The sequence below is a fragment of the Babylonia areolata genome, chromosome 25 (assembly GCF_041734735.1).
Source record: "Babylonia areolata isolate BAREFJ2019XMU chromosome 25, ASM4173473v1, whole genome shotgun sequence".
In the NCBI taxonomy this organism is placed as follows: Eukaryota; Metazoa; Mollusca; class Gastropoda; order Neogastropoda; family Buccinidae; genus Babylonia; species Babylonia areolata.
Window position 1 is genome coordinate 16,225,507 of NC_134900.1, and position 13,439 is coordinate 16,238,945.

Here is a 13,439-nt window from a genome sequence, read left to right on the forward strand (position 1 = left end):
CACAACTAATCAGTCACAGTTTTTGTGGATTTGTAAAACGTTTGTATTGAAAACCTGTGGACAAAGTGGTCGGTTGGGTCAAAATATGGTTGAAAGAGGTTCAAGGTTCTAATGTACAAAGAAACAAAACATAAAAGCACACATGCACACTACAGGTCTTGGTAGTCCTTCGGTTTCGATGATGACTATAGGAAAGTAAGACAAAAGCGTACCCCTAATCCACACAAAGTTAATTATATTACAAAGTAATATCCAAACACACAAAGTGTGTATCTTTACAAACATTTTATCAAATCCATAACCTGTACATGTATCCAGAGTAACAATGTTCAGTAATGTGGTAAAACATACCTCCCTGACGATACCATAGACTAGCCCTTGCACATACAGAATGCCTTCAACACCATCTTCAGCACCTCAATGTAAAACTACTCAGACAAAAGTAAAGAACCTACAAATAAGCAAGCAAAATGTCTGTGCTTAGTGAATGGGGGTGGAGGGGGAAGGGAGAGAGAAGAGATGAACAAACATTGGTTCCTGACTTATGACCAACATGACCGTACAAGTATGTCCAGAAACATACGTTTCTGGAGAAGGGGAGAACAAAAGGTTTGGCAGGAACATTGTATAATGATGAATATGGCCACATCTGGTTCCACTGAGGTTTTCTACAAAGCTGACCCCACGCATTGATGAATATGGTCACATCTGGTTCCACTCAGGGTTTCTACAATCATGGAAGTCTGGAAAAGTAGGAACCATTTCCAGGTCTTGGAATTTTAATGAAGCCCCTTGACCAGTACCATTCAGCAAGCCCAATGCATTTTAACAATCAAATTAAGGCTTGAAATTGAATAGTAATACTCAAGTATCCACTGATGTCCTTCATTAGTGGTGTTGCAGATTGGTTTGAATTCAATTTGGCTTTGTGTTTGGTACAGGAAAATTTCAGTCTGCTCTGGAAAAAGTACAGAACCCTGTCCAGAGCCCTAACATGGTCAATACATACTCTGATTCATTCATTTCTCTTTGGAAAAACTTTCAAAAGGTGACTAGTCACTTAGAACTGGAGCAGGTACAAGTGTAGCTTTCAAACCACACACACACACACACAAAATCTTCATCACTGAAAGGTCACTGCAACACTAGAATCTCCGGGCAGGGGAGATACTCTAAGAATTTTACAAATATGTATGCAACAGCAAACTGAACTTTTATGCGAAGGATGCACAACAAACGTTGGGTAACAGTCTCAACTGTTCATCACGCAAGTGCTGTATTATATTTATACATAATATATGTACACAACTCTGATGAGTCAAACCACCATGAACACAATTCAGCTCTGTCCAGGCCACAAACAAAATTCAACTTCAAGCTGTCACATTCTACCACAAATGGCCAAACATCATACGTTATAATGTCTTCATGTTTAAGATCCAGACACTATTGGTGTGTGTGCTTGCATTTACATGGTCATTTCATGTCTCTTCTTGGGACACATTTACTTCAACAACTAAATCAACTAACACAGTTACAGACATCAATATCACAAAATGCTTATGGGTTCTCTGGGGATGAGGTGCAGACAGTGGAATCCACCTATATACAATGAAACTGGATTAACAAAATCCTGTCATTAAATATGCATGTTTCTGTTTGTAATCAAGCACTGAACTTTTTTCCTTTTTCACTAGAAAAGAGATTCTGTCAACCATGATATGAATAAATGAAATTAGATTTTCAAAATAAAGTTTTAACTATATACAAAAGACAGTTTAGTCACACGCTGCTGTCGAACTGACTTAACTCATTCAACCCTGCACCTGCCTGAGAGGCATGTGCCGCTGATCCCCGTTGTCTGCCTGAGCCCGCCTGACAGGCGGGCAAAGAAACCTGTTTATTTAAACCAGTTCATCAGCTCATTAACATGCATTAAACTGCTAGGTAAGGGAAGTAACTCCAACTCAACTTCCTTCCTTACTGACACACGAAGTTTCACTCCAAAAATCGAACGATTAGCGTGTTCTTTTTATCTGGTTTTCCGCATCAATATGGTAAAACGTCAAATGCTTACTGCGCTGTTTTGAGCTCAATGAAATTATGATGGACTCTTGCAGCGAATTCGACCCAGATAATGATGATTTGTCGTTTAATTCTTCCGATAATTCTTGGGAAAGTGAAGGAGATGAAATTAGCAACTGGTCTGGACAAAGTGTTAACTGGTTCCTTTTAAAACCAGTCTTCTTGCACTGCAGTGGCAATTTTCATTACACTGTTTGGCTGCTCTTTTGTAGTTGTGCTCCTGACTGAATTCTTTCTGAGATAAATTAAAATCTGCAACATTTTTTTCTCTTCTAAGTTATGATCAAATGATGGACAATGTAGGTATTACAACTGTGAATCAACATACAGAAAGTTTTTAACTGTAATCTTACACTGCGAAAGGGCAAGGGAACGGGAAAGTACAATCAACTCAAAGGGTGAACACATCTGGTGACAACAGAACAACATAAACAAATGCCCTCTCCATACAAGCCATTTCAATGCATTTCTACACACACCAGCAGTGTAAGAGCTGTACAGAGACTAGCAGTGTACCATTTTAAAATCCCACGACTGAAACAATCACACACGCACAAGGAAACTGACAGTCCATTTCACTTTGTTTCTCCCAACTGAAGAAGGCATGTCACCCAAAACCTAATCTGGTACTTGAAAAATTAAAACAGGAACTTTTCAGTAACATGATTTGATATAAAGAAAAAAGTTAAAAAGGTAGTGAGGGTTGAAACTCAAGAAAATGATTAAGATATAAAGAAACAAGTTTCTAGTAATTCTACAATCACTTAACTTTTTTTTTTCATTATATTTATGGGAGGGAAGCTGGTACACTTTGAAGTAAAAAAAAAAAAAAAAAAAAAAGTTGCAAAAAATGATTCAGTTGTCTGTGAAAGCACTTCATCAAACTGGACAGGAACAATTAGACTTTATCTAAGCTGGAATGCCACTGCAGAAACAGACCAACTTCAACAACCATGTGTTGGAGACTGCCCCCACATTAAATCATAAACAGAGATGTGGGTGGTGACAGTGTTAACTTCATGCCATTATAGGCTGATCCTAGCTATGCAACATGATTCAAGGAGAAAAAGTCTTCCAAAAACATAACTCAATGCTTTTGCACCTGGAAACATTTAGATTTTATGACATCATTTATCTCATCAAGGCCAACATACAGAAACAAAAAAAAACCCCAAAAAAACCAAGACCTGCAAAAATACCATCCCTCGCATTAACACATATGATGCTTTTGTTTATTTTTTGATTAAAAGGTTAAAAAATAAAAAGAATACAAATATCATAAAATGTGGTTTATCACATTCTTCCAAATTTCCCATAATGAAATTCCAAAATGTTTTCCAGAAACCTGTAGGCAGCCATAAATCCAGTGCACTGGCTCTCACCCACAATGGTAAGATCCCTCCAGCCACACTCAAGTCCAGTTTAAAAAAAACAAAACAAAAACAACCAGCTTACTCGCATTCCCCTTTACTGCTGCTGACAAGTAGGCTTGTCAGTGAAAAGTTGTCAGCTCACTGAGACAAGACAAGGATTAACAGGTCAGGATGTCAGTCACCACTCTGTTATTTTGAACTTCTTCCTCTACGGATTGCATCGCCTTTTTTCGAGCAACATCAATTACTTCATCAAAAAGTATACAAAAACTAGTAACTACATTTCAAAACACATGCCACGCTGACCTCATTTCACTATCATTCAGCAGTCAAGGGGTTATGGTCTCAAACTGACGGGCGCAATAGCCAAGTGGTTAAAGCGTTGGACTGTCAATCTGAGGGTCCCGGGTTCGAATCACAGTGACGGCGCCTGGTGGGTAAAGGGTGGAGATTTTTACGATCTCCCAGGTCAACATATGTGCAGACGTGGTAGTGCCTGAACCCCCTTCGTGTGTATATGCAAGCAGAAGATCAAATATGCACATTAAAGATCCTGGAATCCTTGTCAGCGTTCGGTGGGTTATGGAAACAAGAACATTCCCAGCATGCACACCCCCGAAAACGGAGTATGGCTGCCTACATGGCGGGGTAAAAACGGTCATACACGTAAAAGCCCACCCGTGTGCATACGAACGCAGAAGAAGAAAAATGGTCTCAAACTGCTCAGGGCTGGGGCCCTGCGCCCGCCACAGGTAAACAAGCCTACTTGTACGAGTCAGCTTTGAACTTGAGGTAGTCCATGGCATGCTGATGAAACATGCGCTTCTGTTTGAGAATGTTCACGGCTTTCTTCATCTTGGGCTCGTTCTTTCGGAGATACATGGAGGTGTCCAGATTCATGACGTCCAGCTTCTCTTGGCGAATCTCATCCAGCTGGAGGTCTTCGGACAGGTAGGGGTTGAATCGGAAGTAGGTGCCTGGAGGCATGAGGTCCGTCATCATGATGTGCACACCTGGAAGACAGGGAGAGATGGGAGAAAAGGCATAAATGCAAGAACTCTTTTAAGGATTTACTTTACTTAACTTGCAGGAGAGAGACAGGACAAACAGCGTTATTGTTGCAAGAATCTATTGTGGATTTTGGTGGGTATTTCAGAGAATATGTGAACAAAAACAGGGATTTTTCTTCCCCTTTTTTTTTTTTTTTTCTTTGCAGCTATTTTTAATTTTTCAACATGGTTTGCACAGGACAGGAATTAAGCCAGTGCAGAGTCTGCACCAGCGGGTCACAGTACAGTGTGCATAAAACTAATAAAATGCACATCTCAATCCAGCTATTCCTGTTCTCTTATTAACCCCCTGACTGCTGCTGACACATACTTTTGTCAGTGAAGGGCTGTCACCACACACGTGCAGAGCTTACAGGTCAGGGCATCAGTCACCTTTATCTATTTGGTCTACTTCCTCTCAGGATTACATTACTTTCATCCAGCAAAATTAACACTTAAGAGTACACAAAAGGTAGTAATAACACTTAGAATCCATGCCACGCTGATCGCTTTTCACTGAAGCTCAGCACTCAAGTAGTTAACACCTCTTGTAAAATCCAAGGCATTCTTTCCACTCTTTACTCCCTCTCCACCGCCACTCGCTCTCACCTTCGGTGTCGGTGGCGCTGTCCACGATCTTGGTGACCTTCTCCCTGAGCGAGACTTTGTTGCTTCCCATCAGTTCCAGGATTGGTTCGAACCTCCCGGTGCCCAGGGACACCACGCACTGGATCACTTCGTTGGGCCACAGCAGGCGGCTCTCGTGGACCGCCATCGCTGTGGGGTTGTTCACCGACAAACCTCCGTCCTGGTTTCACACACAGTTAGTTTTTCTTTTTAAAGCAGCTGCAATGTTTCAAATACATGAGAAACTAACTCACTGTTTAATAATTAGATTTATAATCTAAAACTTAATCACTGATGTCTGTATTATATTAAAAAAAATTACATATATTTTTCTATTCATTAAAGAATTAATTTCACTTACAGAATGTACAAAATGCAGTGATAAAAAATCACTCAGATGTAAACACAAGGGGGTGGTATACTAAGGGAGGCTACGAGCCACAGCCACTTTCGATCTCTCTGCTTGGATGACCGAGAAGTTTGCACAAGACAAGATTTAAACCCCTGCCAGAGTCTGCACCAGTGAGTCACATTATAGTACATGTAATCCAAGAAAAATGTCCACTTACGGAGTGCACATAGTCTCCCAAGGGGAAGTCTTCATAATATCCCGGAGCGGCTGAGGAGGCACGAATCACCTGCCACAGCTCATGGATACAGCTCCCTGGGTAGCTGGAGTAGGTACTGGGGGGCAGGTTGTAGTTGCGAAACACAAAATTCTTCATGCGAGGCGTGTTCATCAGGGTGGAGATGGCTGACATCTGTCACAGAACAAGTTCATAGTTTGTGAAAATCAACAACAACAACAAAAAAACCCACCCCAAAAATAATACATATTCTTTCGTTCATCCCTTAATGTCTTGAAACGACTTATGCAATGCTTTTACATTTGTATCTTTGTCATATATTAGATATGCTTTTACAATTATGTTTCTGAGTTGATTACTTGTTTATGTTGTGATAATGTGCCTGACCAACTTATCTGAAATAAAGCTATTCTAGTCTCATCACCATCAGCCATATCCGGCTGGGGTTTATTTGCCACAGTCTTCGTACAGAGTACAAGGAACTATTGATGTAAGTTCATGAGACAGTTCACTATTTTAAATCCATGTGACAGTTTATAACTTAAATCCATGTGACAGTTCAGTTATAAACTTATTTCTGCTACTAGACAAAAACACATACTGCAATATATTACTGAAAAGAACCCATTGTCATCAAATAATGGTATGCACACACAAATGGTGAAAAAAGAATTCATAATTAGGCCAACACCTGATACACCTAAATCAAGTAAAAATGTATTATGATACATACCTTTGGTACGAGAGGATCACGGGAAAATTCAATCATAGTTTGATGACCGATTTCACTTCTGAAACAGAAAAATATCAATTTTTCAATTAACTGACCACCTCTTTCATTAACTGATTAATCTATTGCCTGAGAACTCACCAAATACAAATTCTTTATAAAATAAGTTACACAACCCTGTAGCTCTAAGCATCTAGATCTAACATGCACCATGCTATGAGATCTGTAATACTGTCCTGATTTTTCATTTATATTATCAAATTTCAATGAATTGTCATAAGTTATACTTCACTTCACCTGCTCAATATCTTATCTAATAATGAAAACAATAGCTATTTGCTATGACAAATCAAAGTGAACTTCCATTGAAGCCTTTCTCAATAATATTACCTCATACGAAAAGCAAAAATGTTAGCTAAAAAAATGTGTTACACAGTGTCCATGTGGCACATGCTGAAGAAGATCAGTCAACACCAAAAAAACAATCAATCAATCAAATAAATAAACCAAACTGTCCAAACAGTGCACTCTGAACTAAAATCCTCACACACACACACAAGCACATACATACGCATACCACATCTCATATCACTTTTAGAGAAAAGACGCTGAAATAAAGAAAAAACAAACAAACACACACACACACACACACACACAACTCACTGCAAAATCTTCTCCCACTGATCAGAGTCATAGAACGCGTGGTTCCAGACAAGGGCACCAGTGCCCATGACCCGACCGCGGCTGAACATCTGGCGACTGAACTCCAGGTACAGCTGCTCACACTTCTCCAGCGGCAGTCGGTACAGGCACACCATGGCAGCGATCAGCGCCCCCGTGCTCACACCGCACACGTAGTCAAACAGCTCAAAGATTCTTCTTCCGCTCAGATTCTCCAGTTTCTTCAGACACTGAATGGTCATCAAGCCTCTGAAACAAAACAACAGCACATGACAAGTGAGAACAGGGCTGAACATAGATCAATTAAAAATTTTAAAAAAAATCAATTCACCTTGTTTACATCCCAGCCATTGGTCATTTTTTTAAACTTTTTTAATCAGTTCACCTGGTTTATATCCCAGCTGACTACAAAGTGGCTGTTTCAGGGCTGAACATTGTAAAAAAAGCAAAAATAGACCACAAAAATTCTTCAGCAGAAAGAAAAGGATTTTTTTTTTCAAACCAACTCCACAAAGCATGTTTAAAAAAACATGCAAATTTCCCACAAAGTCGATTCCACTAATTCTCATCTATTATAAACTACCAGTCTTGTTGAGCTGGCTGAAAACAAGGAGAGAAAATCAGGGTTTTCTGCAGGAAATTGGCTTCAGTGGTACCAAAAGTCACGATTAACCATGAAAGAAAACCTGCTGACCAGGGAAATCTTTTTTTTTTTTTTTTTTAAATCACCCCTCTCCACTACAGTGATGCCTAGGACTCAAACCAAAGACCTTCATCCACTGCACTATAATAATGCACCAGATAATACATTTCTGAAATGGAAGCTATCAATGTACTCACCTGTGTGTGTGTGTGTGTGTGTGTGTGTGTGTGTGTGTGTGTGTGCTTGTGTGTGTGTGTGTGTGTGTGTGTGTGTGTGTGTGTGTGATTTATCTGTTGCCCAAATACACTAATGACAAACAGTATTCCGTACATGATGTTTATCAGCTCATGAATCTGTTTTTAATTTTTGACAATTATTAAGTTTTATCGCATCAACTGCGCAGTACATGATGGCAAAAACACAACGAGAGTTACTAGAAAATTGCATCATAACATAAATAATGCACCAGATCATACATTTTTCAAACAGAAGCTGTGAGTGTACCGACCTGGTGCCTCCTCCATCTAGTGTCAAAATGCGGATGCCTCGACCACGCACAGGTTCCGTGTATCCCAGCAGGGCCAATGCTTCCCGCGCTGCCCCTTTCAGCTCTGTGTCTCCCGAGTCCGTCATACGCAGAAGAACAGGGACAACCTTGCTCTGCAATGCAACCCTGACGTCTTCAGTATTATCAACTTTTTTTTTCTCTTTTTTTTTTTAAGTAAAGAATATCATCATTGTGATGCTTATCATTAATTCTTGTCACACTTAATCACTTACAGAAATAAAATCATAAAGAATATCATCATTCGTTTCTTGCAACAACCTTTTTCATGAAATGGAAACCAAAGAAATCTTTTTTTGTTATTATTTAATGTTGATGTTGTTAAATAGAAAACAAAGAAGCCTGTAACTAAATATAATGTTCTGTTTTCCAACTAATAACTGAGTTGTAAGTATAAAAGATTTTTTTTAAAAAGAAGTACACAAACGTACACACACATACTGGAAAGCAAACACACGTTTACACAGGTCTATGATAATTGTCTACTGTTAATAAAAAAACAAAAACAAAAAAAAACTACCCACCTCTGTAGCTTCATGTCGGCCACTGGGGTACTGCTTGAGATGCCGACACAGGTCCTGTGTTCGACTCACTTTGGATGACGTGGACTGGGCGGTTCTTATGCTGGCCACCAGGGCACGCGTTCTAGCCTCAATGGCTGTCCGTGAAACAAAATCTTTCCTGATCACTGGCTTCTTGTTTGATGCAGTGGAACTGTCCATGAATGGCAGAGGTATCTTTCTGAACACACCCCAACCCAATTCCTCCTCAGATTTGCCATTTTTCTTGACTTTCCCTGGTACAGGAATGTAGTGTGTACTGGAGTAAGCGGCATGGAAGTATGATGAAATGCCCTGGTTCGTGTCTTCCACTGATTTTTCAAATGTATGTTGCTCACGCTCTGTCTCTATGTCTGCAGCTTGTTCCACACAGTGAACAACATGTTTGGGCTCTGGGACTTGTCTAGCCGACTCTGAGATCATGTCCTTGTACTGACCATTTCTGGTGGATTCGCTGCTTTCCTGACTTTGTCGCTTGCTGGGTTTGACAAGTCGGCCAATCTCTTCCACCAGACGACCGGGCGCATTTGCAGCGAAAGATCCGAGTCCATTGAATACACTGCTGAGGTTGCCTTTAGCCCAGCTGGACAGATGGACCTTGGTCAAAACCTTACTAACCGACTGACGGTGTGGACCTCTGCCCCTGCCGACCCCGGTTTTCCGATTGTCTAACACTCTTTTGAATGCATGTTTTGACTGCATGTAAGTGGACTGAGGATTTCCCGTCTGGCAACAACAGGAGGTGCTCAACACTGCTGCACTGCTTGGAATGAGACGAGTGATGTTGCTTGCTGACCCATCTGGCTGAGGAGGTATATGAGAAAGCAGCGTCTTCCTGTGAGGGGACAGACCCCTCATACTCGCTGACCGTAAGGCGCTCATCTTAATTCTGTAGACAGGAGGATACATAATATTATCATCAAACATGGAAACAATCACATGGTGCTTTGAAATATTTCCATTTGTTTCCAATTATCATTCCTGTCGCCTCTGAACCACTTTTTGTATTGACACGATTCCATTCATTTAAATCAACCAAGGTTTTAATAATATAAAAAAAAGTGTGGGTTGCAAAAGTGATTACATTCTATTCATGTACAAACAAGTTTTTTTTCTGGTCACCTATTCATGTACATGTGTGAATAAAACAACAATGAAAACACCAGTTTCAGTTTCAGTAGCTCAAGGAGGCGTCACTGCGTTCGGACAAATCCATATACGCTACACCACATCTGCCAAGCAGATGCCTGACCAGCAGCGTAAACCAACGCACTTAGTCAGGCCTTCAGAAAAAAAAAAGAACTGCTGAGGAGAAAAGAATATTCCCCACTGGGGATGAGAACAGACAAACAACAGTTTCCAAGGAAGATGACATAGACGAACATGTCAAAATGGTAAATAAAACAGGACACAAATGAAGCCCATGTTTACACCGTGAATATAATGTGATAGCAGATGACCAGAACTTGACAAACACAATGAGTTCCACTGCCTTCCAACACATTCTGAGAGGGGTTGAGAGGGAGAGGAGTGAGGGAATGATGAGAGAGAGAAAACATCAACCCACAAACACTTAAATTACACTGATAATGCAATCATAAAGAGCAGAACACACACACACACACACACACACGCACACACATTATAATTACTCTTCAGATAATTTTTTTCAAAAACAAAAATAACTGAGTACAAAGTACACAATAAGAAAGAATAAAAACTAATCACAATAATATATGTGGATGAATGAAATCAGATGTGAGAGATATGAGAAATGTTTGGAATATGTGTGTGTGTGTGTGTGTGTGTGTGTGTCATTTACCTGTTGCCAAAATACACCATATATCTGACATACGGTACTGCGTACGTGACATTTCTCAGCTCATGAAGTTACATTCAACTTTTGACAATTGTTAATTTCTATCGCATCTATTGCGTAATACAGGACGGCGAAAACATAACAACAAGAGTTACTTTAAAAGGCGTTTTTTCACTCGTGGAAATAAAGACTCTAGTATCTGAAAAAGTCACATGACACTTCGCAGAGCCAGAACAATGTACGTTTTCATCATGCAAGAAAAACAGTTGTGGGTATAGTCGGTTGTGTTTCAAGACAAATGAATGACAACATTTAAATGTAACAAAATCATCAGCCCTTAACAACCAACAGACGCTACAAAATAATATCCGAACCGACGACAAAAAACAACAACACGATACATACCGAAAGTGGCCGAAATCGGTGTCAGATGTGGAATGATACGTGTACTTTCTGAGCAGGTGCCTGACTAAAAGTCACTGTGCTGAATGGTGACGAACCCACTATTCTCACACTATAAGTAGACTTGAGGGTGGAGAACAACGCCTCAACCAGCCTGTATGACTAAATGTTTGTGTGAAACCGTCATACACAATCTCTGTTGCAACAGACGTCGTCCTATATCGCGTCAGAAAGCTTCCTGTCTGATCAAAATATTATGGCGTGAGACAGAACCACCCTGAGACGAAGTGTTTGATTGGGTGGTTCGTTTCTTCTCCACCTTCTCATTATAATTTCCAGCAGCACTGCCAGTCTTGCTTGTTTGGCAACTGTTAGCAGTTGCGTCAATCGTGATAGAAGATATATCTTTAGCGTGCTTTTCGCATGTGACTGTGATCCGGATTAACATATTTTGTTTCTGGTTGACAGATATAAACAAAACTGCGCATGGTGACGAACTCATGTATATTCATTACAAACAACGCCCTCGATTGTGACCAATGGTAGGTCGTTTTACTCATTACACTTAACTGATTTTCGGTCGAGGTGAAGGTTAGGCTTGGTGGTTTCAGTTCGTGACCCCACAGAGGTCATTATATTGCGGCCGTTTCGCACTCGGGGATTTACACACTATATTATCATTCACAACTGACCTCACTACTACTTCACCACTGTTAAGTTTAGGTCTGCGGGGTTGGTGATCTGACCGAATTCCTGCTTCACTCTTGTGCTGGAAAACGTGAATCGGACTGCGCCAGTTACATAAAAGTTCGTAAGGTGATGGCCTTGGAAGTGGCGGTGGCCTTGGAAGTTACTGAACTGACGTCAGTGTTGTACTGTTGGGCTAAAATTCGGTGTATGATATTAATTTACCAGGATATCTTATCCAGGCGCACGTACGCGCGTGTGATAACAACAACAACACGCGCACACAGAGAATAATATGACCTAATGAACTCTGCTCCAAATAAATGTACCTTATCGGCAAGGGTTAACGGTTATTAATATTATCATCATCATTATCACCTGTTATCGTCATCATCATTCTTCTTATTATTATATTTTTTATTCTTCTTCCCTCTTGTTAATTTATCTGAATTCTTCATAGGCGCCTTACCTGTTGCATTATCAGCAGGGTGTGACAGGCCATAGAATTTTTATGTCTTTCTGCACTGTATATTGCCCACCAATCAGGTAATATGATATCATGCTTCCTTTCTGGTGTCAGTCAGATATACAAGACAGGCATGTACCTGCACATACTGTTGTTCAGGAAATTTGAGCGTTTGCAAAATTGAAATGTAGGAAATGATTATTTCATGTACATACTGACTTTTTGGTTCCAATCTTCCTGTTTGTCTCATAGCACACTCATCTCTCGGCAGTTTGACTTATTTATCATCAAAGTTGATAATATTATTCTTGGAAAAGCAAACTTAAAGAACAGAAACAATCTGTATATATTTAATTATATATACAACAAAAAACAAACAAAAAAAATATGTTGAAGCAAAATTCTAGTCAGGAAGCTGTCTGGTGAAAGTAAAACAACAACAAAAGCTATGATAATAGTATGTGGTTTATCACTTGGGTTTTGAATACACAACTTACCAGACTTCTTGCAAGGTGATAATAACTGCTCCACTGTGGTGGTTGTACTGAGAAGCAGCTCCCTGGAATGATCAAAGAGTGAAAAATAAAACATATATAACATGCATACACAGTGAATCTGTTACTGTGCCTGCATGCATGCGTGTGTGTGTATGTGTGTGTGTATCTGTATGCGTGTGTGTTTGTGTTTGGTAGAGGATTAAGAACCCACACTGACACAAAGACACGGAAACCAATGATTTCTGCACTTGTTTTGTGCTCACCTTTATTCTCATCATAATCATAAATCCTCACACTTTAACATCAGTTCATTAAGTGCACAGACACCAGGACAACTTTTTGTTTTATTTGTAAATCTGAACAGAAAAGTGACTGTCAAATCATCATTCCAACTGTGGAACAATATACTTGTGAAAATCATGCATTCATGATTTATATCAAATCTGAAAAAGGTATTCAAGGAAGAACAACCAGTAAATCAAGTCTAATCCTGGTAAATTAATTTCCAATTAATTGTTATTGAACAAAACCCCACCAAAGTGATGTCAATATAAATGCAATGAACAAAAATGAAACAACATAATACAAACGTATGTGAACTGCCATGTCTGGCAATTTACCACACCATAATTTATCACATCAGAATTCGTCACCCCTTCCAATACTTC

General features: G+C 39.8%; 1 protein-coding gene across 1 annotated transcript; it reads right to left on the reverse strand.

Annotated features, from left to right (window-relative positions):
- Nucleotides 1-19: 19 nt before the first annotated feature.
- On the reverse strand, nt 20-11,584 carry LOC143299424 (calcium-independent phospholipase A2-gamma-like). The gene is made up of 8 exons (XM_076612608.1): nt 11,125-11,584; nt 8,865-9,789; nt 8,284-8,435; nt 7,115-7,381; nt 6,455-6,512; nt 5,704-5,895; nt 5,117-5,315; nt 20-4,471 (listed from the first exon to the last, which is right to left on the reverse strand). The coding sequence occupies exons 2-8, from the start codon at nt 9,780-9,782 to the stop codon at nt 4,221-4,223; spliced, it is 2,037 nt and encodes a 678-aa protein (XP_076468723.1). The 5' UTR covers nt 9,783-9,789; nt 11,125-11,584; the 3' UTR covers nt 20-4,220.
- Nucleotides 11,585-13,439: the final 1,855 nt, after the last annotated feature.